The 27,520-nt window shown below is 43.7% G+C and overlaps 1 protein-coding gene across 1 annotated transcript in view; it reads right to left on the reverse strand.

Moving 5' to 3' along the window:
• Positions 1-27,520, reverse strand: part of LOC115112514 (SH3 and multiple ankyrin repeat domains protein 2-like) — a 155,069-nt gene that overhangs the window by 18,498 nt on the left and 109,051 nt on the right. Inside the window, 6 exon segments of the mRNA XM_065011797.1 lie at positions 6,577-7,201; positions 7,204-9,165; positions 14,077-14,200; positions 14,338-14,444; positions 24,504-24,584; positions 24,731-24,890. Coding sequence (XP_064867869.1) covers positions 6,577-7,201; positions 7,204-9,165; positions 14,077-14,200; positions 14,338-14,444; positions 24,504-24,584; positions 24,731-24,890 — 3,059 coding nt within the window.

Consider the following 27,520-nt stretch of genomic DNA (forward strand, 5'->3'; position numbering starts at 1 on the left):
TATTAAAGCATTTGACCTCTCACTAAAGGCTTCAGTCATACAAAAGCTATACTTAAATCCAAACTGGTTCTCCAGCAGATTAGTAAGAATGGCTTACCCCATGTTCAAGAATGGGCTTTTGCCCTTTATTCAGATTACTACCTCTCACTTTCGGTTATTTGAAAAATGTATCATCCCCAAAATATGGCTATTTTTAAAACAAGCCATAGAAAGCTGGTTGCAATTGCACTTTAATCCACCAGAAAAGACATAACAAATATTACAAGAAATATTATGACTGAAGTCAAATATACTAATTGATAAAAACATTTTTGAATGAAAAAAAGACAACTGTATAATCTTTGTAAATGATATCATAAACATGACTGGTGGAATTATGTCACATGTGCAGTTAGCAAAAATATCTGGAAATGTCTGCTCTATCCAAATTACAACCAACTGATTGACCAACTGAGACAAGTGGAAGGGGGAGAAGGTAAGGAACTTGTCTGTCGGCCCCGCATTAGAGACCAAAATTGTTCAAAGAAAATTGTGATAAATAAAAAAGTATACCAGTTTAATTTAAGGACCAAAGAAATACAGCTGCGCCATACAGGTTGCAAAATAGTTGGGAAGAGATTTTCGATGTACCGATTCCATGACACAGGGTTTATGAAATGATACACAAAACAATGCTGGATTCAACAGTTCTTAGTTTCTACATTTTTTATTATTATTCAAAATTCTTGCAACCAATAGAATGTTATATACAACCATCCCAGCTCTGCAAATTTTGCTGTGAAGTGACAGAATCATTATATCTGTCACACCCTGATCTGTTTCACCTGTCTTTGTGCTTGCCTCTAACCCCTCCAGGTGTTGCCCATCTTCCCCATTATCCCCAGTATATTTATACCTGTGTTCTATGTTTGTCTGTGGTCAGTTTGTTTTGTTCGTCAAGTCTACAGCGGTTTACCCCTTGCTCTTGTCGTTTTCTAGTTTTCCAGGTTTTGACCATTTCTCCCTACCCTGACCCTGCATGCCGTTCTGTACCTTGGCACACCACCCTGGATTATTGACCTCTGCCTGCACTGACCCCGAGACTGCCTGTCGTTCTGTACCTTATGCACTCTGATCTGGATTACTGACCTCTGCCTGCCCTTGACCTGTCGTTTTGCCTGACCCCTGTTCTAGTAATACACTTTTGTTACTTTGATACTGTCTGCGTTTGGGTCTTCTCCTAAACGTGATAATATCACTTGTTTTGGTACTTGTTTTGGTACTGGCCAAATGCTTGTTTTTGGTTGCAGGTCCAGGAATTGCAACATTTATCTCGAGCTAACTCTGCAAATAGCACTTCTGGTTGATTTGAAAAGTCATAGTCAATCGACCAATAATATAATAACACTCTTATCTTAAATTTACAATCTGTATAAACTATGAAAATAGAAAGGTTCAGAACTTTTGTGAAACATCACAGCAACAAAAATATGGTAATTAGAAATCATAAATAGATGGTCTTCCGAGATATATGGGAGGGGTTGAGGGTAGCTGGAGGGAGGGACTAAAACAAAAAAAGATGACTAATGTAAAATATACTGTGTCCGTAAAAGTAGAAGCCTATCTATTGTTGTCCATTAGTCTACTCCAATTACGGAAGGGGTGTTAGGGTTAGGGGAAAATAATAAAGGAAAATCTAAATATATATATATTTTTAAACAATGTGCAGTACCAGTCAAAAGTTTGGACGCACCTACTCATTCAAGGATTTTTCTTAATTTTTTACTAATTTCTACATTGTAGGATAATAGTGAAGACATCAACACAATGACATAACACATATAGAATCATGTAGTAAGCAAAAAAGTGTTAAACAAATGAAAATATATTTTATATTTGAGATTTTTCAAAGTAGCCACATTTTGCCTTGATGACAGCTTAACTCTCTCAACCAGCTTCATGATGAATGCTTTTCCAAGAGTCTTGAAGGAGTTCCCACATATGCTGAGCACTTGTTGGCTGCTTTTCCTCCGCTCTGTGGTCCAATTCATCTCAGGAACCTGGACTTCCTGTTTTAAGTTTGCTGACAACACAACAGTGGTAGGCCTGATCACCGAGAACGATGAGACAGCCTATAGGGAGGAGGTCAGAGACCTGGCAGTGTGGTGCCAAGATAACAACCTCTCCCTCAACGTGATCAAGACAAAGGAGATGATCATGGACTACAGGAAAAGAAGAGCCGAGCACTCCCCCATTCTCATCGACGGAGCTGTAGTGGAGCAGGTTGAGAGCTTCAAGTTCCTTGGTGTCCAAATGACTAACGAACTGTCATGGTCCAAACACACCAACACAGTCATAAAGAGGGCATTCCTATTCCCCCTCAGGAGACTGAAAAGATTTGGCATGGGTCCTCAGATCCTCTACAGCTGCACCATCAGCTTGCATCACCACCTGGTATGGCAATTGCTCAGCCTTCGACCGCAAGGCATTACAGAGGGTAGTGCGTACGTCCCAGTACATCACTGGGGACAAGCTTCCTGCCATCCAGGACCTCTATACCAGGCGGTGTCAGAGGAAGGCTCTACAAATTGCCAAAGACTCCAGCCACCCTAGTCATAGACTACCGCACAGAAAGTGGTAGCGGAGCACCATGTCTAGGTCCAAAACGCTTCATAACAGCTTCTAACCCCCCCTTTTATACGCTGATGCTACTCTGTTAATTATCTATGCATAGTCACTTGACCTTTACTTACACGTACATATTACCTCAATTACTTCGACTAACCTGTGCCCCGGCACATTGACTCTGTACCGATACCCCCTGTACATGGCCTCGCTCCTGTTATTTCATTGTTGCTCTTTCTATTTTCTTATTTATTTTCATTTTTATTTGTGTTTATTTATTGTTTACTTCAGTATATTTAGTAAATACTTTCTTAACACTAAATTTTTCTTAAAACCACATTGTTGGTTATGGGCTTGTAAGTAAGCATTTCACTGTAAGGCTCATTTTACAAATAACATTTTATTTGATCACATCATTACGCTATTTGTGTTTACAAAATCCTGCTCCACAAACTTCCGACTTACATCGCTGTTAAGATTTAAAATGTTATCAAACCCGTTCACAGGGTTGGTTTAGCACATCGCCATGCAATCTCCATAGACAAACATTGGCAGTAGAATGGCCTAACTGAAGAACTCAGTGACTTTCAGCATGGCACCGTCATAGGGTGCCACCTTTCCAATAAGTCAATTCGTCAAACTCAGCCCTGCTAGAGCTGCCCCGGTCAACTGTAGGTGATGTTATTGTGAAGTGGAAATGTCTAGAAGCAACAATGGCTGATCCGCAAAGTGGTAGGCCATACAAGCTCACAGAAAGGAACTGCAGAGTGCTGAAGCACGTAGCGTGTAAAACTTGTCTGTCCTCGGTTGCAACACTCCCTAACGAGCTCCAAACTGCGTCTGGAAGCAACGTCAGCACAATAACTGTTTGTCGGGAGCTTCATGAAATAGGATTCCATGGCCGAGCATTACCAATCTGGCAGTCAGATAGACAAATATGGGTTTGGCGGATTCCAGGAGAATGTTACCTGCCCGAATGCATAGTGCCAAATAAAATTTGGTGGTTGAGGAAGAGAATGGTCTGGGTCTGTTTTTCATGGTTCAAGCTAGGCCCCTTAGTTCAAGTGTAGGGAAATCTTAACGCTACAGCATAAAATGACATTGTAGACGATTCTGTGTTTCCAACTTTGTGGCAACAGTCTGGGGAAGGCCCTTTCCTGTTTCAGCATGACAATGCCCCCGTGCACAAAGTGAGGTCCATACAGAAATGGTTTGTCGAGATCGGTGTGGAAGAACTTGACTGGCCTGCACAGAGCCCTGGTCTCAACCCCATTGAACATCCTTGGGACGCCGATTGAGAGCCAGGTCTAATCGCCAAAATCAGTGCCCGACCTCACTAATACTCTTGTGGCTGAATGGAAGCAAGTCCCAGCTGAAATGTTCCAAAATCTAGTGGAAAGCCTTCCCAGACGTGTGGAGGCTGTTATAGCAGCAAAGGGGGGCAACTCCATATTAATGCCCATGATTTTGAAACGAGATGGCTTTGAAACTGATTGGTTAGAGATGATCCAATCGTTGATGACTTTGTCTTGTACAACACCCCACATTGTGAGGTCACCATTTGCTTCAATGATAGCAGTCTCAGAGTGAATTATGTAGCAAACACAGAGCAGTGGAAGAATTCATTTTAAGCCATTAGGCAACCATTTCCTGTCAACACAAGTAGAACAGAAACTCCCCTGTAACCTCCTCTTAGAAATAGAACAGAGCCAAGCCCTCTTACTTAAATACTTCCACCCCCTCCCATCCTCACCTTAATGAGATAGAGACAGGGGGAAGAGGAGAGAGAGATAAAGAGAAAGGAGGACATATATATATATATATATATATATATATGAAGGATGGTCTGTTTCATACAAAATGCATGTGACCCGTGAATGATTTAACATATTTTTTTATTCTTCATTACGCAAGAGGAAGGGCAGCTTAAAAAAGCATGAGCTTCCTGAATACACACACACACACACACACACACACACACACACACACACACACACACACACACACACACACACACACACACACACACACACACACACACCAGGGCTGGGGTCAATTCGAATTGAAGGCTGTCAATTCAGGAAACAAACTGAAATTCCAATGAAGGTTTAACAACGGGCTCTTGAGTGGCGCAGCGGTCTAAGGCACTGCATCTCAGTGCTAGAGGCATCACTACAGACCCTGGTTTGATTCCAGGCTGTATCACAACCGGACGTGATTGGGAGTCCCATAGGGTTGTGCACAATTGACCCAGCGTCATTCGGGTTAGGGTTTGGCCGGGGTAGGCCGTCATTGTAGATAAGAATTTGTTCTTGACTGACTTGCCTAGTTAAATAAAGGTTAAATGAAAAATGAAAACATAACATACACAATGCATGCATGACCTATGGCATAAACATAATGTCAGAAGCCTAGTGGATAGATCTAGCCATAGCTATCATTGTGGCTCCATTGCAATGTAGTTTGCACTTAGCTAGAGTAGCATTGTGGTTAACGTTCCATGCACAATTCAGAGGACTTAGCTTGTATTGCAGCTGAAACCATCTAGTGCATTACAAACATAATTTTGCTAGCATTGGGCTAAATCTAACCTTATCAGTAGATATAGTACAGTAGTTCCAAGAATAGAGTGCATTTTAAGTGCCTTTGATATTTTAAGTAGAACATTTGCACCAATATTGAATTTTAAAAGCCTGTAATATTATATATAGTGCCCTTTAAAATAAACAACATGGAAAAATCTGATTTATAATATGAATAAAGACAAAAAAACAGCATTGTCCATGTTTTTCCGACTTCTAGGAAGATTTTAACCCACTTTTTTTTGTGGTAGAAAAATGAATGCTAGAAATGTGTTCACAATTTCATATTTTTGTGGTGCTTGCATTCAATTGCCCCTCCCTGTTGCACACATCACGCTTCCCTTCCTCCTGTCATAAAGGGATTTATAGCTGATTTAAGATTAAATATTTAACCCTGTTACTTTAATTGGCACTTAATTGGCACTAACTCTAGTAATATTTTTTTTTCTTGAGATGGGAACACGTTTGTAATGAAGTTGAACATTATGACAGAATGTTAAAATTAGAAATACAAATGGAATATTTTTTTTTCCCTAAATTGTACCCAAAAGGCACTCTATTGGTGGAATGACCAGGTAGCATGTGTCTGAGGTGTCCCATAACTGTACATATTACCTCAATTACCTCGACTAACCGGTGCCCCCCGCACATTGACTCTGTACCAGTACCCCCTGTATATAGCCTCGCTATTGTTATTTTACTGCTGCTTTTTAATTATTCATTTTTAATTTTCTTAAATTTTTTTCTTAAAACTGTATTGTTGGTTATGAGCTTGTAAGTAAGAATTTCACTGTAAGGTCTACACCTGTTGTATTCAGCACATGTCACAAATAACTGCATCATTAGGGCTATCTGAAGAAATATACCAGAGATTTGAATAATTTACGTGAGGATGGGCTAGAGCAGGGTTTTCCAAACTTGGTCATGGGGCACGTTTTGAGTGCAAGATTTGTTTTTTTGCCCTTGCACTACACAGCTGATTCAAATAATCAAAGCTTGATGATGAGTTGGTTATTTTAATCAGCTGAGTAGTGCTAGGGAAACAACCAAAACTTTACCCCTGGGGGGAGGGTCCAGGACCAAGTTTCAGAGGGAATATTTGATCAGCAGATGGATATATAAAAATAGAAAATATAGACCATCTAACATTCTTAATGAATCAAATCAAATCAAATCAAATTTATTTATATAGCCCTTCGTACATCAGCTGATATCTCAAAGTGCTGTACAGAAACCCAGCCTAAAACCCCAAACAGCAAACAATGCAGGTGTAAAAGCACCCGCAGCTTGGCTCTTTGGAGATGGAGGGTAGGGGTTTGTTTAAAGGTCAAAGGTGAGAGGTGTCGGCGTAAGTGGTAAAGGTCAAAGGGAAGGTAGATTTATGTGTTACCTTGTTCCAAAGCCGCCCCTGGCCCCTGTGGTGGGTGAGTCCAGGGAGTCCCCCGGTTTGGGCCGGTGCATCTGTGATAAGATGGAGCTCAGCTCGTTGATAACCGTGGCCTTGGGGTCGGGCGTGGGTGGGCTCCTTAGCTCCGGGGGCTCGCCCCACAGCTTGGACGACCGATGGGGAGGAGTCCTGGGGAGTTCTGGGGGGGATATGGACCCGGGTGGAGGGACGGGGACAGGAGGGGGCGCCTCAAAGGAGTCCAGGGATTCCTCCATGAGGACGTTGTGGTAAAGTGCAGTGTTCTTGTTGATGACGGGCTTGTTTTTGGGCTTGGGGGGAACGGGGGGTCGGTCGTCGAGGTAAGCCTGGCCGTCAGTATAAACCATAGAAGTGTTCTCCAGGGCGCTGTTGTACCCGCCCTCTGACGACAGTACAGAGATGCTCGAAACTGTGGAAATGGTGCTGGTAGTCTCTACATGGGGGTCTCCACTTCTGCGACTGTCTACCTCCTCGATGCTTGAGTCAGTGACACCTTTCTCAAAGCCACCGTTGGGGGGCAGAGAGGGATAGAAGGGTGGGGGCGTGCAATTGGACACCCCGCTCCCTCGTCTGAACTGGCCGACAGGGTCGGGGCGTGAGTGTAGTAGGAGGGTGGATGTGGCCCCCTGGTTCCCATCCCGTTGCGTCTCTCTTGGTCCCGTTGTTTGAGCAACTCAGCGATGGTCGTTGCCTGGTCCTCAGGGATGTCGATGCTGTTGGCGAACTCCAGCGGTGGCGGCAGGGGCTCGGAGAAGACAAACTCCTCCACCTCCTCAATGTCCACCGAGGCCAGCAGGGGAGGGGGCATGCGCAAGGACAGCTTGACTGGCTCGTCGACCGAACCCCCGGCCGTGATGGTCTTCCCCCGTGGCACGGGGGGCAGGGGCTTGGTACTGTGGCTGTTGGAGGGGGGCATTGGCTGGTTGGGGTCTCTCAGTTCGCTGGGGATGCTGTTGTCCCGGGCTGGTGTGTTCTCCTGCCCCCTGTCTTCCTCCTCCTGGCTGTTTTTGGAGTGCACCATTAGCAGACCGGCCACTTTCTGCGTTTGTGACGTGTCCACAACGTCGATCTGTATGCCCTTCCCATCCTCTGCCGCCTGCTGCCTCTCCTCCATCTCTCCATCAGACTCGTACTTCTGCTCCGTCATATGACTCTTCAGGTCCCCCCCTATGCCTCGCCCCAGGGTTGTCGTGGAGTTGGCGAAGCCCGGCTCAATGCTGGAGCGGAGCTTGGTATCGATGAAGAGGGGCTGATTGAGGCCAGGTTTGTGGGGGTTGGGGGGGAGGGACTGGGGGGTGTCGCTCTTGGGATGCGGTTGAGTTTGAGAAGGGGGTGGGGCTTGCGTTGCCATGGTCGTTTGTGTCTGCTCTTTCATGGCTCTGTCCCGGGCTGCCAGCGCTAGAGCGAGGGGCGAGTTAGGTTCCAGGGCATTACCCGTGACGGGGTGCAGGTAGCCCCATCCTCCGTTTGAGCTGTAGGTCTTGGGCGTGGTGGCCGGGAGACTGACGGGGCTGTCCGGGAGACTGACGGGGCTGTCCAGGTTGGGGTACTGGCCGGTACGTGCGGTCAGAGGCTCCCTCACCACCTGGGTGGGCTCAGGGGTGTTGAAGTCTGTCACGTTACCGCCACGGTCACCCCCTTCTTGGGACCGCAGCAGGGTGGTGGCCGGCGGGGGTGCCATTATCCTCCGCAGGTGCTCGTCGTTGCTGAACATCCCCTCATCAATGGACTTGGACTGGCGTAGCCGCGGGGCCGGGTCTCCCAAGTCCTCATCTCCCATATCGGTGGAGAGGAAGCCAGGTGAGTTCCTCCGTGCCTCCAGCCTCTTCTCCCGGTCCCTTACTGCCCCTGCGATGGCAGCCGCAAAGGGGTTGTTGACAATGGTGTCTTCAGGCCTTAGCCCCCTGCCCCCTGCCCTAGGCGTTAAGGGTGGGTGTTCGGGCGTGGTTGGCTCAATCTCCATACTGCTGCCCTGGCTGCTCTTTCCACTGCTACTGGTGGAAGGCTCCTTGACAATGATGGTGGGGATGGGAATGGATGAGAAGGTCCTCTCAGTGGGTGTGGTCGGCATGGAAACGGCGCCTGAGGGCAGGGTGCAGCAGGTCTTCTCTGGGCTGTCCTCCACATTGGGCTGCTTGACCAGCATGCCCTTCCTTCTCGCCGGCTTGGCGGGCACGTACAGCGCCTTGTTGCCCACCTCCGAGTACGGGTTCTCGGGCACGTGCGCCCGTCCTCGGCTTCTACTATCGTACTGTTCTGAGCTCTGGCGGTGATAACCTCGCCTTAGCGTCCCTACATCTACCGTGCGGTTGCCAAGGGTAATGGCATTGGAACATTTTCCAGCGGAGTTGAGGGTGAGGCCCGGTCGGGTGGTGCCGTAGCCCCTTGGCATGGGGGAGACAGAGGGAGAGTTGTAGGAGGAGGGGGGAGATGGGGGGGAGATGGCCGGGGGAGGGGGGATGTCTTCGGACGTGTCGGGCATGGAGAGGCTGCGGGTGAACTTGAGTGGGGGAGGGGAGAGGAGCGCCTTCTCTTCTTTCTCTTCTGTTATACCTGAGAGAGACAGAAATAAAGAGAGAGAATAAGAGATGGAGAGAGAGAAAGCGATATCTGTCAATTTTATATGTGTGATTCTATTCCATTTCACCTTTCTTATTGAGAAACATTTTTTGAGACATATTGTTCACTTAAATTTTTAAATTCTGTTATCAGTTTTAGGATGTTGTCTATGGGTCAGGTGTGAGGACTGCATTCTATGTTCCAGATATTATAAAAGTATGCTCAAGCTACTGCAAAAAAAAATTATTTCACATTTATTTAACCCGGTAGGCCAGTTGAGAACAAGTTCTCATTTACAACTGCGACCTGGCCAAGATAAAGCAAATCAGTGCGACAAAAACAATAAGTTGTAATAAGTTACAAATGGGATAAACAAACATACAGTCAATAACACAATAGAAAAATATATGTACAGTGTGTGCAAATGTAGTAAGATTAGGGAGGTAAGGCAATATATAGGCCATAGTGGCGAAATAATTACAATTTAGTATTAACACTGGAGTGATAGATGTGCAGATGATGATGTGCAAGTAGAGATACAGGGATGCAAAAGAGCAAATAAATAACAATATGGGGATGAGGTAGTTGGGTGGGCTATTTACAGATGGGCTGTGTACAGGTGCAGTGATCGGTAAGCTGCTCTAACAGCTGATGCTTAAAGTTAGTGAGGGAGATATAAGTCTCCAGCTTCAGTGATTTTTGCAATTCGTTCCAGTCATTGGCAGCAGAGAACTGGAAGGAAAAGTGGCCAAAGGAGGTGTTGGCTTTGGGTATGACCAGTGAAATATACCTGCTGGACCGCTTGCTATGGGTGAGTGTTGATATGGTGACCAGTGAGCTGAGATAAGGCAGAGCTTTACCTAGCAAATACTTATAGATGACCTGGAGCCAGTGGGTTTTGCGATGAATATGAATAGAGGGCCAGCCAATGAGAGCATACAGGTCGCAGTGGTGGGTAGAATATGGGACCTTGGTGACAAAACGGATGGCACTGTGATAGACCACATCCAGTTTGCTGAGTAGAGTGTTGGAGGCTATTTTGTAAATGACATCGCTGAAGTCAAGGATCGGTAGGATGGTCAGTTTTACAAGGGTATGTTTGGCAGCATGAGTAAAGGAGGCTTTATTGCAAAATAGGAAGTCGATTCTCGATTTAATTTTGGATTGGAGATGCTTAATGTGAGTCTGAAAGGAGAGTTTATGGTCTAGCCAGACACCTAGGTATTTGTAGGTGTCCACATATTCTAAGTCAGAGTAGTGATAGTAGTCAGGTGGGCGGGTGCGGGCAGCAATCGGTTTAAGAGCATGCATTTCATTTTACTAGCATTTAAGAGCAGTTGGAGGCCAAGGAAGGAGTGTTGTATGGCATTGAAACTCATTTGGATGGTTTGTTAACACAGTGTCCAAAGAAGGGTCAGCGCTTTCCCCCAGGGCTCTGTTCTAATTCTCGCCATACACCAAGTCACTTGGCTCTCATAACCTCACATGGTCTCCTAATTGCTATACACACACAATTAATCTTCTCCTTTCCCCCTTCTGAATGGTGTCGTTGGCCATAGAGGTGGATCAGAGAATCACCAGCAGCAAGAGCGACATCATTGATATATACAGCGAAGGTCAGGAGTCACTGGCGAGAATTGAACCCTGTGGCACCCCATAGAGACTTCCATAGAGGTGGATCACCTCCAGGCTCTGATCAGGCCCTACACCCAAACAAGAGAATCACCAGAGCAAGAGCGACATCCAGACAACAGGCCCTACGATTTGACACACTGAACTCTATCTGAGAAGTAGTTGGTGAACCAGGCGAGGCAGTCATTTGAGAAACCAAGGCTATTGAGTCTGCCGATAAGAATGCGGTGATTGACAGAGTTGAAAGCCTTGGCCAGGTCGATGACGACGGCTGCAGAGTACTGTCTTTTATCGATGGCGGTTATGATATCGTTTAGGACCTTGAGCGTGGCTGAGGTGCTCCCATGACCAGCCCGAAACCAGACTGCATAGTGGAGAAGGTACGGTGGGAATCGAAATGGTCGGTGATCTGTTTGTTTGCAGGGCAGTATGGATATAGGTTTGTAACAGTTTGGGTCAAGAGTGGCTCCCCCTTTGAAGAGGGGGGATGACTGTGGCAGCTTTCCAATTTTTAGGGATCTCAGACAATACGAAAGAGAGGTTGAACAGGCTGTTAATAGGGGTTACAACAATTTTGGCAATTTAATTTTAGAAAGAGAGGGCCCATATTGTCTAGTCCAGCTGATTTGTAGGGGTCCAGGTTTTGCAGCTCTTTCAGAACATCAGCTATCTGGATTTGGGTGAAGGAGAAGTGGGTGGGGGGGGGGGGCATGGGCAAGTTGCTGCGGGGAGTGCAGAGCTGTTGGCCGGGCTAGGGGCAGCCAGGTGGAAAGCATGGCCAGCCGTAGAAAAATGATTTTTGAAATTCTCGATTATCATAGATTTATCGGTGGTGACAGTGTTTCCTAGCCTCAGTGCAGTGGGCAGCCGGGACGAGGTGCTCTTATTCTCCATGGACTTTACAGCGTCTGTTTGGAATTAGTGCTGGAGTGAACCAAGGGCTATATCTGTTCTTAGTTCAATAGGGCATGCTTATTTAAGATGGTGATGAAAGCACTTTTAAAGAACAACCAGGCATCCTCTACTGACGCGATGAGGCAGGCATCCTCTACCCGGGCCAGGTCAGTTAGAAAGGTCTGCTCGCTGAAGTGTTTTAGGGAGCGTTTGACAGTGATGAGGGGTGGTCGTTTGACCGCGGACCCATTATGGACGCAGGCAATGAGTCAGTGATCGCTGAGATCCTGGTTGACGACAGCAGAGGTGTATTTAGAGGGCAAGTTGGTTAGGATGATATCTATGAGGGTGCCCATATTTACGGATTTAGGGTTGTACCTGGTAGGTTCTTTGATAATTTGTGTGAGATTCAGGACATCTAGCTTAGATTTTAGGACGGCCGGGGTGTTAAGCATATCCCAGTTTAGGTTACCTAACAGTACAAACTCTGAACATAGATGGGGAGCAATCAATTCACATATGGTGTCCAGAGATTTATTTCTGGAAAGGTGGATTCAAAAAAATAAAAGCTCAAACTGTTTGGGCACAGACCTGGATAGTATGACAGAACTCTGCAGTAGATTGCAACACCGCCCCCTTTGGCAGTTCTATCTTGACGGAAAATGTTGTAGTTGGGGATGGAAATCTCTGAATTTTTGCTGGCCTTACTAAGCCAGGATTCAGACACGGCTAGGACATCAGGGTTGGCGGAGTGTGCTAAAGCAGTGAATAAAACAAACTTAGGGAGGAGGCTTCTGGTGTTAACATGCATGAAACCAAGGCTTTTACGGTTACATAAGTCAACAAATGAGAGCGCCTGGGGAATAGGTGTAGTACTGGGGGCTACAGGGCCTGGGTTAATCTCTACATCACCAGAGGAACAGAGGAGGAGTAGGATAAGGGTATGGCTAAAGGCTATAAGAACTGGTCGCCTAGTGCATTGGGAACAGAGAATAAAAGGAGCAGATTTCTTGGTCATGGTGTAATAGATTCAGGGCATAATGTACAGACAAGGGTATGGTAGGATGTGAGTACAGTGGAGGTAAACCTAGACATTGAGTGACGATGAGAGAGGTTGCATCTTTTGAGGAACCAGTTAAGGCAGGTGAGGTCTCCGCATGTGTGGGGTGTAGGACAAAAGAGCTATCTACGGCATGTTGAGCGGGACAAAATTAGATACCGTGTATGTGAACAGTACAGCAGGCATCAGCTGTGTAGCCGAGTGATCATAGGGTCCAATGAGCAGCAATAGGTGAGTCAGGGAGCCGTTCGGTAGTCGCTACTACGCTAGGCGAGCGTGAGACAAGGCATTCAGAAAGCTAGCAGGCCGGGGCCAGCAGATGGGTGTTTGGCGACATCGCAACGGAAAAGCCTGTTGAAACCACATCGGACGATTACGGCGGCAGCCCAGTTGTGATGGATCTGTGGGGCTCCGTGTCAACGATAAAGGGTCCAGGCTAATTGGCAAAAGAGGTATTGTAGCCCAAGAATTAGCTGGTATACTTTGTCAGCTAGCCGGAAGATGGGCCTAGCTCGAGGCTAGCTCAAGGCTAGCTGGTGCTTGCTTCGGGACAGGGGCGTTAGCCAACAATAGCCACTCGGTTGCAGCTAGATAGTTGCGATGATCCGGTGTAATGGTCCAAAGCTTGCGGCAGTAATCCGGTGATGTGGTAGAGAAAAGCAGTCCGATATGCTCTGGGTTGATATCGCGCTGTGCAGACTGTAAGGTATTGACCGAGCAAAAGCTGGCTGGTGTCCAAGCTAAAGGTGAAGACCGTTAGCAGTGGCTAACAATGACTAATAGCTAGTAGCTAGTTAGCTGGCTAGCACCTGATGGAGATTCCAGTTATAAAGAATAAAAATAGCAGATCCATACCACATTGGGTGAGGTGGGTTGCAGGAAGTATATTTAGTTCGTAGATGGAAAGTGAGAATAAAATATATACGGGGAAAAAATGAAGAAACAGACTAATTACATGGGACAAGGCAAAAAAACACGTCCGACGGCTACGCCGTCTTGGGACACCAAGACATATACTGAAGTTACTAGCTACTGTAGCTATTGCAGTCATAACACACAGACCTGCCTTTGGGCTACTATTGGCTCTGAGTGCCGTGATGAATTGGATGGACCATTAATATGATTTGTTTCTATTAAATCATAGACTGTGGTTTCAGTAATGGGGTATAATATTGTCGCCTCAGAGCACAATTTGGCAAGTGGATCACTCTAATTTGTTCATTATCACACTTAATGAAGCCAGTTACTCTCTGAAGTGAACTCTCTGGAAACGGTAATCATAGTAAAGGGCATTAGACATTAGACACATACACACATACCTATGGACTTCTGTCTCCTCATGGTGCCACCCTTGGCAAGTATGCCCAGGAATGCCCCCCCTCTAGGACTGCCTGGCACAGTGGGTGGTACCACTGCCACTCCACCCTGGCGGTCATACACGGACTGTAAACCAGAGTTGGGTAGGGTTAGAGTTTGACATATTCACACCACACTGAGTATTGACCAATACCATACTGTACATTGCTTTAGATAGAAACGTCTGCTAAATGGCATATATTATACTGTGTGGAGTAACTCACATTCATGTCAGTAGGCGTGACCAAACAGCGGCTGGAGGGGCGTGGCTTAATGGTGGCCACCTTCATGTCCACGGCCTTCTGGGAAGGTGACACCTCGTCCACTTTATCTGCAAGACAAACCCCACCCCCTATGAGTGACAGGGTAAACAGGGCAGGACTTCCTTAAGCCTAAATATGTCATGGGCTAAATGCGTTCGCAAGCCAGTCATTTTCATAACCCCTTCCTCAGTTTCCAAACTAAACTGAGGCTGAAACAGAGAAAAAATAAACACAATAAAATTACATTAAAAAACATGTAATTTCGGGAAGAGGCCAGCCTTGGAAGCCGTGCAAGCCTTATATTGCTTTTATAGCTTATACTATGTAATATTTAGTTGTATTCATTTTTGGAAAGGCTCCATGCATTTGGGGATGTTACTGTACTTAGAGTGACTTGAAAACATATCCTCTTCTTCTGACCATCTACACACAGAGGGAAGAGAGTGGATTCAGCCTTAACCAGGACTTAGATTAGTAACAACCTCTAATACACACATACACACAAAGAAATGCGCACGCACACACACACACACACACACACACACACACACACGAATGAACATACACACATATTCTGACACTATGGGTGACTTCTTCTATCTGGCCATTTTCTGAGGCATGATGTGTATACATTCTGTTTCCGATGCCACTTCAGTAAATGAAACCACTCAAAATTCATCCATATTCCATACAATCTGCTACGCCGTGTAGATCCTGCTATTTAACATTATTGTTAATCTGTTGCAAATCTTTCCATTCATATAGGATTGAATTGCAGATTTATTCTAATTCATTTTTTAAATATTATTATTTTTATTTAACTTGGCAAGTCAGTTAAGAACAAATTCTTATTTACAAACCTGGACGACACTGTGCCAATTGTGCACCTAATTCATGTAGCAGGATCAATAAAACAGATGGCATGAACCAGTTTTGAGATGTGAAAACCTCTGACAAACTTTGATTTTGGGGTGAACTATCCATTTTATAGCTCTTGAGTTACCTGAATAAACCAAAGTTGAGATTTTCAGCTATGTGACATAAGCAATGTTTGAAATATAATACCATGTTATCACGTTATTGAGTCTGTGATGTCCATTCAGTATGCACAGAGATTAGACTGGAATGAAATCATGCATTCTCATCGGTTCAAACAATTACATTCAATGACAAATCAACTTACTACAGTCAATTCCATTTAATTTCCAGTCAATTCCGGAAGTTAACTGATATTCGGAATTGGAATTTTGTTTACTTTCTGAATAGTCACAGTTGGTATTCATGTAAAAAGGAATTCCCCTCGACCACAAATTGTGGAAAACCCTCATACTTTCCTATTGACCCCCATTATAAAAGAGACAACTTCGTTGTAGATTTTTTGTTATGCAAGATATAATTAAACATGCTGAAAAACTGCTGTATCGTTCAAAGTACATGTAGACAAGTCAAAAATCCCGACCTACGGTTCGCAATGCTCCCACATAAGGAAATAGAGTTTACAAGAAGAGCCCTATGGCTTCAGGCTATTCGGTGTGGGAGAGTGGGTAATGTGGAGACGAGGTGTCCAAGTAGGCTACACGTAGCTATGTGTGCGGAAAACATTGAATCATAGGTAAGATATTTAACTTGTTACGTACAGTCTGTTTGTAACTCCACCCACTACTTGTAGCTGTATAGTCCGTGTCTACATGTACTTTAAACGATACAGCAGTTTTTCAGCATGTTTAATTATATCTTGCATAACAAAAAATCTACAACGAAGTTGTCTCTTTTATAATGGGGGTCAAGAGGAAAGTATGAGGGTTTTCCACAATTTGTGGCCGTGGTCGAGGGGCTCCGGGCAGCCGAGCGGAAATGGAGGAAAACTCGCCTCCCTGAGGACCTGGCATCCTTTCACTCCCTCCTCTCTACATTTTCCTCCTCTGTCTCTGCTGCTAAAGCCACTTTCTACCACTCTAAATTCCAAGCATCTGCCTCTAACCCTAGGAAGCTCTTTGCCACCTTCTCCTCCCTCTTGAATCCTCCTAGGTTCATGCTCTACAACATCCGCAGAGTACGACCCTGCCTCACACAGGAAGCGGCGCAGGTCCTAATCCAGGCACTTGTCATCTCCCGTCTGGATTACTGCAACTCGCTGTTGGCTGGGCTCCCTGCCTGTGCCATTAAACCCCTACAACTCATCCAGAACGCCGCAGCCCGTCTGGTGTTCAACCTTCCCAAGTTCTCTCACGTCACCCCGCTCCTCCGCTCTCTCCACTGGCTTCCAGTTGAAGCTCGCATCCGCTACAAGACCATGGTGCTTGCCTACGGAGCTGTGAGGGGAACGGCACCTCACTACCTCCAGGCTCTGATCAGGCCCTACACCCAAACAAGGGCACTGCGTTCATCCACCTCTGGCCTGCTCGCCTCCCTACCACTGAGGAAGTACAGTTCCCGCTCAGCCCAGTCAAAACTGTTCGCTGCTCTGGCCCCCCAATGGTGGAACAAACTCCCTCACGACGCCAGGACAGCGGAGTCAATCACCACCTTCCGGAGACACCTGAAACCCCACCTCTTTAAGGAATACCTAGGATAGGATAAAGTAATCCTTCTCCCCCCCCTAAAAGACCTAGATGCACTATTGTAAAGTGGCTGTTCCACTGGATGTCATAAGGTGAAAGCACCAATTTGTAAGTCGCTCTGGATAAGAGCGTCTGCTAAATGACTTAAATGTAAATGTAAATGTGTGTTGTTGGTCTTGGCTAGCTTAATGTTCCGGTTGGTAGCTAGTTAGCACTAACTCATTCAAGTGGCTGCTAGCATCGTCATGAAAAGGTGCATGAGGGAAGTTTTACTAAGTAGTGAGAAAGCTAGAGAGCAGGCAATGTTGAAGAGTAAACTTTAGACATGTACTTTTCTTAAATGTAGTTTTGTAATTGAGTAAAACAAGAAAACAAGAATATTGCGTCTGAAAAAGGTGAAGTTTTTGCTGTGAGCTAATGGGGTAACATAAGTATCCACAGGTTGTTTTCCTCACAGGCCGGCAGGATCGTTCTATTAATACCGGCTGGGTCTATTGACCAGAATTTGAATGGAACTGACCCCAACCTGCTGGTTGTACCGACTTTATCATGCAAATATTACCAGACAATGACATACTAAGTAGGTATGTTTCTCAAGGGGAAACACATTTTGTAAATGATACAGAGACCCTTTGTAAATATAATTTAAAAAATATTGTTAATACAGTCAATAAAACCAATACACAAGTCAGTGATTTGTGGGTTAGTCCTCAAGTCATCCATACAACATACTATACTTTGTGTGAAACATGCCTATGTAACTTACCACCTTTCTTTTTCCTTAGTGTAGCTTGGGAGGGATAGAGAAAGAATGCTCTGTATTTGATGTGTATTTGACCCGGGTCTGATGAAAAGTACACTACATGGCCAAAAGTATATGGACATCCCTTCAAATGAATTGATTCGGCTATTTCAGCCACACCCGTTGCTGACAGGTTTGCCGCCATTGGACTCTGGAGCAGCGGAAACGTGTTCTCTGGAGTGATAAATCATGCTTCCCCATCTGTTAGTCCGACGGACGAATCTGGGTTTGGTGGATGCCAAGAGAACGCTTACATGCCAGAATGCATAGTGCCAACTGTAAAGTTTGGTGGAGGAGGAATAATGGTCTGGGACTGTTTTTCATGGTTCGGGCATAGGCCCCTTAGTTCCAGTGAAGGGAAATCTTAACGCTACAGCATACAATTACATTCTACACGATTCTGTGCTTCCAACTTCGTGGCAACAGTTTGGGAGCCAGGCCTAATCGCCAAACATCAGTCCCCAACCTCACTCACTCAATGCTATTGTGGCTGAATGGAAGCAAGTCCTCACAGCAATGTTCCAACATCTAGTGGAAAGCATTCCCAGAAGAGTAGAGGCTGTTATAGCAGCAAAGGGGGGACCAACTCCATATTAATGCCCATGATTTTGGAATGATATGTTTGACAAGCAGGTGTCCACATACTTTTTGAAAAATGTATATGCATGCACCAAATTTGTAATGAGCAGCCAGAGAGATAATACTCTGACATTCTCTATCCTATACAGCAAGAAAAGACAGTATTAAAATAGCAATGAACAGTAAAAGTAGTAGTAGAATTCATGCATGCGTCAACTGAGATCAGGGACATAACATACAATAGTGACATTGGCCTGACACTTTTCAGTTCAGCAAGATCTCCCTTTCTCTCTCTCTTCACCTCTCCTCTCTTCTCCCTCTATCCCCAGCCTCTCCTCTCTCCCTTAATTTATCTCCTCCTCTTTATCTCAATCTCTCTCTTCCTTTCCTCCCACTGTGTTCCTTCAGTAGTGTTTCTCCTGTTTTCTACCTTGCACACAGTGTTAATTTCACACTAGTTGACACTTGTCAACTACCTATATTTCTTGACAAAAGGCCCTGGAAAAAAACTATAAGTTACTTTTCATTTCAGTGATGAAAATGTGATGAGAATTCCATGTGAGACTAATGGACATGTAATTTGACATGAAGTTTGTTTTTAACGATTTTGTCCAATCCTAAACGTGCATGCATAATATTTCATGCAATCCCCTCATTGGCAGGATTAACATCTTTCAGTTGCCCAGTCTGATTGAGCTGATCTGCCAGGCTCTCCCTCACAGCTCCCAGGCGGTTACTTCAGTCATTAGTCAATCTGTTGAACTGATGCGAAGCCAGGACACTTGACTTGTAACTAACCTCAACTAGAAACAATTTTTACACTCTCTCTTACTTTCATTGAGACTATTTTTGCTTCGATCACGTCAGAAGCTCTATTTTCCCATCTGTACTGCAGCTCTTGTGCCGCGGTCTGCAAATTCGAATTGCGGTTGCTTTTTTCCTATGGGAAAAATGAATGCTATTTGTTGAATATTAAGAGAACAGTAATACTTCTTGCATTTTTGTAAAGCTCAAATTCTCCCCTTTTCAAGGAAACTGCTTATATTTACACCCTTGACAGTTATGATGGAGAAGAAATCAGAGCTGTAAATTGTTTAACCTCTAGCGAAGGCTTTTTAGCCTATATGGTTAATTATGTTGGCATTGGTTACAATCTGCCACAATATCAATATTGCCAGCTAAGGTATACAAGTGGATAGTAGATCTAGTTGGACAACACTTTCTGAATGTGCACATGATGGAAGTTAGAGGTAGCCTAAATATTAATTATTTAAAGATGCACTAAAGTGGTTCCTCCTTTAAAAGTTGCGAGCTTAAGAGGTACCCAGCATCACGGCTTCATTGCTCCAGACCACCAAAAGGGGGAGTTAGAGAACTCATTATGAATTTGGGTCCCAAGGTTTTAATATGACCACTCATATCTAGTGGTTCCAATGACGAATTTGATGTGAACCACCTGTCGCTTGCAACTTTCTTCAGCAAAGATGGCTGACAAAACATTACGGTGGAAGCAAATGTAAGTAACTATAACGTCATAACGAGTCAAGCAAACAATGTACAATTGAGAGAAATATGTTAGTTAAAGTAGAGTCAAACGATTGTGCATATTTTTTGTCATAAAGTTAATTTATGAAAATCGCTATTTAGCAAGGTTTTCTGTCAGTCATATCCAAAACCAGGTGTATCAAACTCCATTCTTTGAATGATGCTGTGTCTGCATGTACAATTGAAGTCGGAAGTTTACATACACTTAGGTTGGAGTCATTAAAACCTGTTTTTCAACCACTCTACAAATTTCTTGTTAACAAACTATAGTTTTGGCAAGTCGGTTAGGACATCTACTTCATGCATGATACAAGTCATTTTTCCAACAATTGTTTACAGACAGACTATTTCACTTATAATTCACTGTATCACAATTCCAGTGGGTCAGAAGTTTACATACACTAAGCTGACCGTGCCTTTAAAAAGCTTGGAAAATTCCAGAAAATTATGTCATGCTTTAGAAGCTTCTGATAGGCTAATTGACATCATTTGAGTCAATTGGAGGTGTACATGTGGATGTATTTCAAGGCCTACCTTCAAACTCAGTGCCTCTTTGGTTGACATCATGGGAAATCAAAAGAAATCAGCAATGACCTCAGAAAATAAATTGTAGACCTCCACAAGTCTGGTTCATCCTTGGGAGCAATATCCAAATGCCTGAAGGTACCACATTTATCTGTACAAACAATAGTACGCAAGTATAAATACCATGGGACCACGCAGCCGTCATACCGCTCAGAAAGGACACGCATTCTGTCTCCTAGAGATTAACTCACTTTGGTGTGAAAAGTGCAAATCAATCCCAGAACAACAGCAAAGGATCTTGTGAAGATACTGGAGGAAACAGGTACAAAAGTATCTATATCCACAGTAAAACGAGTCCTATATCGACATAACCGCTCAGCAGGGAAGAAATAACCGCATAGCCGCTCAGCAGGGAAGAAGCCACTGCTCCAAAATCGCCATATAAAAGCCAGACTAGGGTTTGCAATTGCACATGGGGACAAATATCTTACTTTTTAGAGAAATGTACTCTGGTCTGATGAAACAAAAATAGAAATGTTTGGCCATAATGCCCATCATTATGTTTGGAGGAAATGGGGGAGGCTTGCAAGCCGAAAAGAACACCATCCCATCCGTGAAGCACGTGGGTGGCAGCATCATGTTGTGGGGTTGCTTTGCTGCAGGATGGACTGGTGCAATTCACAAAATAGATGGCATCATGAAGCAGGAAAATTAAAATGGATATTGAAGCAAAATCCCAAGACATCAGTCAGGAAGTTAAAGCTTGGTCGCAAATGGGTCTTCCAAATGGACAATGACCCCAAGCATACTTCCAAAATTGTGTCAAAATGGCTTAAGGACAACAAAGTCCAGGTATTGGAGTGGCCATCACAAAGTCCTGACCTCAATCCTATAGAAAATCTGTGGGCAGAACTGAAAAAGTGTGTGTAAGCGAGGAGGACTACAAACCTGACTCAGTTACACCAGCTCTGTCAAGAGGAATGGGCCAAAATTCACCCAACTTATTGTGGGAAGCTTGTGGAAGGCTGCCCAAAACGTTTGACCCAAGTTAAACAATTTAAAGGCAATGCTACCAAATGCAAATGTTTACTATTAGCAGGACAACAGACTTTTATAGCCCGGCTACTGCTGTGAAAATGCCAGACAAGTTCGATCGGGTTTAAATCAGGAGACCTACATGTAGAGTGAATTAAAACTTATTTTTTTAAAGATTTACAGTCGACCTACCGAAGGTGTTGTAGGTATTTTATTTATTTATTTTTATTTACCATTTAGGGTGGTACCATTCTGCTCATCTGATGAAGTTGCTCATGGATGAGATTCAAACTTTGAAGACCGAGATCGAGTCATTTAACCTTTTGCGTGTAGGGGGCAGTATTTTTGTTTTTGGCTAAAAAATGTGCCCATTTGAAACTGCCTATTTCTCAGCCCCAGAAACTAGAATATGCATATAATTAAGTGCGTAAGTGTTATAGGTGCGGGCTCTCAGAGTGAGTTTTGCAGTCCAGAGTATAGCGGCCATTGTTTCTCCCGGTGTTATTAAAAACCTACACACCCTGTTGATATATTATCGAATATATATTTTAAAAACACCCTGAGGATTGATTATAAAAAACGTTTGACATGTTTCTGTGGACATTATGGATATTATTTGGAATTCTCGTCTGCGTTGTCATGACCGCTCTTTCCTGTGGATTTCTGAACTCAACGCGCCAAACAAACTGAGGTATTTTGGATATAAAAATAATCTTTATGGAACAAAAGGAACATTTAATGTGTAACTGGGAGTCTCGTAAGTGAAAACATCTGAAGATCATCAAATGTAAACGATTAATTTGATTGCTTTTCTGATTTTCGTGACCTAGCTACATAATGCTTAGTGTACATAATGTTATGTTATGCTGTCGATAAACTTACACAAACGCTTGGATTGCTTTCGCTGTAAAGCATAATTTCAAAATCTGAGACGACAGGTAGATTATCAAAAGGCTAAGTTGTGTTTTGCAATATTTTACGTGTGATTTCATGAATATGAATATTTTTTAGTAATATTATTTGACTGTGGCGCTATGCTATTCAGCGGTTGCTGACGAAAATGATCCCGCTAACGGGATGGGTATTGCCAAGAAGACCAGCAGAAAGAGAAACATTATCTGAGGGCAGAAATACGGGCGACAGCTGATGCATTGGTCCAGAGCCAGGCGGCATTTGTGGAGAGTCAGGTGGAGAATGACGTGTTGAAAAGGGCGAGTAATGAGATGGAGTCACAATCCATATCAGGTACACCTGTGAGCTCTGGAACAGAGCAGCCCACAAGGTCTCCTGTAGTATGGCACAACTTTTAAAGGAGTAACCACTGTATGCCATTTCCTGGTTGCAAAAACTTCAGTTCATGTGACAAAACAAGTATAGTGTAGAGAATCATTAAACCATCTAAAACACTGTGAAATATATTTTCCATAACCAAAAATATTGTATTTTCAGCTGTTTGAAGCTAGTGTACAAAACTTTAAGTAAAATACGGAAAAAATAAAGTTAAGAACAGGACGCATAGAAATAGCCGACATAGAACATATCTACTGCTTCTTAAACTTGCTTTCAAAGCGAATGAACAATCTATAACTCACATTTCTATGTGAATTTGGTCAGATAACTTAAAAAGTTACATATTGCAGCTTTAATAGAAAAAAATGCACAGACTATTATGTGACTAAAATGGCTATGACTAAAACTTCACAAAAATTGTCCTGAATTTAACTAAAACTAACAAAGGATGAAATGACTAAAATGTGACTAAGACTAAAAATACATTGAAAATAGAGGCCAAAATTAACACCACAAGATTCACCCCCATTCACCCTCTCTGTTTCCCTCTCTTCCTCTCCCTATTCCCTGTCTTTCCTCCCAGTCGTCTCTCTCTCTTTTCTCTCTCCCTGGTTCCCTCCCATTTTCCCTCTCCGTTTCTCTCATTTGATCTCTCTTCTCTCTCTCTCCATCCATCTTTCCTCTTCTTTCTGTCTCTCTTTCCCCTAGCTGAGTTATAATTGTGGTGCTATAGCGTAGCGTGCGTCCCTAGCTACCCACCAGTTTCTCCTCCTCTCACCGGTGGTCTAGAGCAACCCTTCTCAGAAGCGCTGACTGTTCCCTCTGTCAGAACACATTACCACCACACTGCGCTCCCATTCCACACACGGGCCCTCGAATGAGATCTTGGCCCAACACACATACACCCATTCACACGTGCATACACACACTCACAAACGGAGTATCATAATCACACACGCAGACGCACGCTCTCACAGAGACACACATTCACAACCGTGTCTGTGTTTCTAACTCAAATCAAATGTTATTGGTCACATACACATGGTTAGCAGATGTTAATGTGAGTGTAGCGAAATGCTTGTGCTTCTAGTTCCGACAGTGCAGTAATATCTAACAAGTAATCAAACAATTTCACAACTACCTCATACACACAATTGTAAAGGGATGAATAAGAATATGTACATATAAATACTTAAGATTTCCTAGGGTAACAATGTAAGAAATAACACATAAAAAAACTAAATACTGCATAGTTTCCTAAGAACACGAAGTGAGGCGACCATCTCTGTCGGCGCCATCTCTCTTCCACTCAGACATTAATGCAACTCTAATGCCATCTTTACAACATGCCAGCTCCTCGTTTCCATGGTAGTTACACAAAAAAATTCTGTGGAGGGATTTTCACAAACGACCACTTCTCATGCAGTGACGCAGACAATCACTGTGAGAAATCCCAGTGAAAAATAATAGCAAAAATATTACAATCTAAAATAATACATGGTTAACATAATTAACAGCATGTTAGGTTTGAACCAATGGGCTTGACACTATAGCTTAGCTTCACGGGTTCAAAAGATGAATAAAACGTCAATGAATCAGCATGTTGAATATGTTGAATATTAGATGCACTTAGTGTATGTTTAGCTTCACTCCTTACCTTTACTGATTTCCACTAATGGGAGATAAATAACAAACCAATAGGGACAGAAGAGAAAAATCGAAAAGAGGGCGTGGTTAGAGAGTCTCATCTCAGTGACTCCTTTGTGAGAGCCTATCAGATTGCCCCTTACCTAGTTCTTCCAGTTCAGAGGTCATAGACTTGGAGCGCATAGACAGGGCGGTGGTGGGGGCTCTCTTTGGCGGTGGGGGGGCTAAGAGAGAGAGAATACATTTGGAATTTGGCCTTTATTGGCACATTTCAACACCCAAAATACATGTATAATTTTTGCATAAGCGTTGGTTGTTGGGACAGCATTGTGCTACTACTGAGATGGTGCATTCCTTTTTCTACCATAACATGAAGTGGTGTAGGGGTGTAGTACCTTTTTGCGTGCGGTATCCTCAGGGTCCATATTCCTGCTGACCGTTACCACTTTGATGATGAGGCTGTTCCCTGCATGACGGATCATGTTGACCACCTGCCTGTGGCCCACCTTCACCACATTCTCTTGGTTCACCTAACAACACACACAACACATACTCTTACAATACACATATTTATATATCTGTGCCCTAACACACACACACACACACACAACAGTATAACACAATACAGTTATGACGGTGTGAATTTGGTCCAGTAGCCATGGAACCTAATCCATTCAGATGTTCCAGATCAGAATGTGTGCGAGTGAAACCATGTAATGCCAGAGCACAGACCACATGTGATACTAAGATACTAACACACATACACACACACACACACAGAGAAAGAGTGGTATTTAGGGAAGTTGTTACCATCATACATATATTTTTACAAGAGAAACTGTTGCGTTTTTCAACATTTAAACAAATGGGGATCCCATAATACTAAAACTGGAACGACATTCTCAGTAACGGTTGCACAAGAAGAACTGTGTGCAAACCACGATATAAATATTAGAATGAGCGCCCACCTCTAGCTTGGTGTGGGCTATCCTGTGCTGGGCTTGGTGTGGGCTGGCTTGTGTAGGGCTGATATGGGCTAGCCTGTGTCTGGCTATTCTAGGCTAACCTGTGTCGGGCTGGTGTGGGCTGGCCCATCTTGGGCTGGTGTGGGCTAGCCTGTGATGGGTTGGTGCACGCTATCCTGTGTTGGGCTGGTGTGGGATTGGTATGGGCTGGCCCGTGTTGGGCTGTAACCTGTGCCTGCCAACTGGTTCAGGTTATCAGTCAACCTACCAGGGTATTTACAAACAGCCCAGGAAAGAAATCATCCACATGTACTGATCACATCTTTACTAATGGTGCGGAAAAGCTGCTTTAAAGCAGTATCCAAATCCATGTAGCGATCACAATATAGTAGCCATATCTCGGAACACCAAAGTTCCCAAAGGCTGGGGCTAATATAGGGAATAATATTTGATGGTCTGTAATGAGGAGCAACCAGATGCTGCACCTGACACATTTATGAAACTGCTTATTCTAGTTAGTAATAAGAATGTACCCATTATGAAAATGAATGGATTGATGAGGATTTTAAAAATTGTATGGTTGTGAGGGGTGAAGCAAAAAGAATGACAAATAAGTCTGGCTGCACAACCGATTTGCAAAAGTACTGAAAATTGAGAAATCATGTGACAATACTGAATGAAAAGAAGAAGCAACTATACTATGATAGTCAAAATATTTGGAGCACCTTACATTAAATTTTGGGAAAAAAGACAAACTCAGCCACATGATTTATTGAAACAGATGGCATCACAAAACCCACTGATATTGGCAAATACTTTCATGACTTGCCAGCAACAAACGCAGACCCTACCCATCCAAGTATAACTGACCAAATTATGAAAGATAAGCATTGTGTGTGGAAGAGGTGAAAAAAGTATTGTTGTCTATCAACAATGACAACTTGGATGGAAAATTACTGCGAAAATTACAGCCTAAAAGAAAGTGTGTGCCCTCAGGCCTGCAGGGAAGCTAAAGTCATTATGCTACATAAGAATAGTGAAGCCACCTTTACTGGCTCAAATAGCTGACCAATAAGCCCTTTACCAAAAAAAACAGACTTCAGCATGCTTATAGGGAAGGACATTCAACATGCATGGACAGCACGGTTAGCACTTACACAAATTACTGATGATTGGCTGAGAGAAATTGATGACAAAAAGATTGTGGAAGCTGTTTTGATAGACTTCAGTGCAGCTTTTGACATTAACGATAATAGTCATCTGCTGGCTTTGCACCCCTTGTTAAATTGTGGATAAAGAGTTACCTGTCTAACAAAACACAGAGGGTGTTATTTAATGGAAGCCTCTCCAACATAATCCAGGTAGAATCAGGAATTCCTCAGAGCAGCTGTCTAGTCCCCTTACTTTTTGAAATCTTTACTAATGACATGTCACTGGCTTTGAGCAATGTACAATGTATCTACAGCATGTGCAGTTGAAGTCGGAAATTTACAACAATTGTTTACAGATTATTTTACTTATAATTCACTGTATCACAATTCCAGTGGGTCAGAAGTTTACATACATTAAGTTGACTGTGCTTTTAAACAGCTTGGAAAATTCCAGAAAATTATGTAATGGCTTTAGAAGCTTCTGATTGGCTGATTGACATCATTTGTATCTGTGGATGTATTTCAAGGCCTACTTTCAAACTCAGTGCTTCTTTACTTCACATCATAGGAAAATCAAAAGAAATCAGCCAAGGCTGGTTCATCCTTGGGAGCAATTTCCAAATGCCTGAAGGTACCACGTTCATCTGTACAAACAATAGTACGCAAGTATAAACACCATGGGACCACGCAGCTGTCATACCGCTCAGCAAGGAGACTCGTTCTGTCTCCTAGAGATTAATGTACTTTGGTGTGAAACATGCAAATCAATTCCAGAACAACAGCAAAGGACCTTGTGAAGATGCTGGAGGAAACAGGTACAAAAGTATCTATATCCACAGTAAAACAAGTCCTATATCAACATAGCCTGAAAGGCCGCTCAGAAAGGAAGAAGCCACTCTTCCAAAACCGCCATAAAAAAGCCAGACTAGGGTTTGCAACTGCACATGGGGACAAAGACTGTACTTTTTATAGAAATGTCCTCTGGTCTGATAAAACAAAAATAGAACCGTTGGCCATAATGACCATCGTTACATTTGGAGGAAA

Source organism: Oncorhynchus nerka, linkage group LG27 (assembly GCF_034236695.1).
Source record: "Oncorhynchus nerka isolate Pitt River linkage group LG27, Oner_Uvic_2.0, whole genome shotgun sequence".
Lineage (NCBI taxonomy): Eukaryota > Metazoa > Chordata > Actinopteri > Salmoniformes > Salmonidae > Oncorhynchus > Oncorhynchus nerka.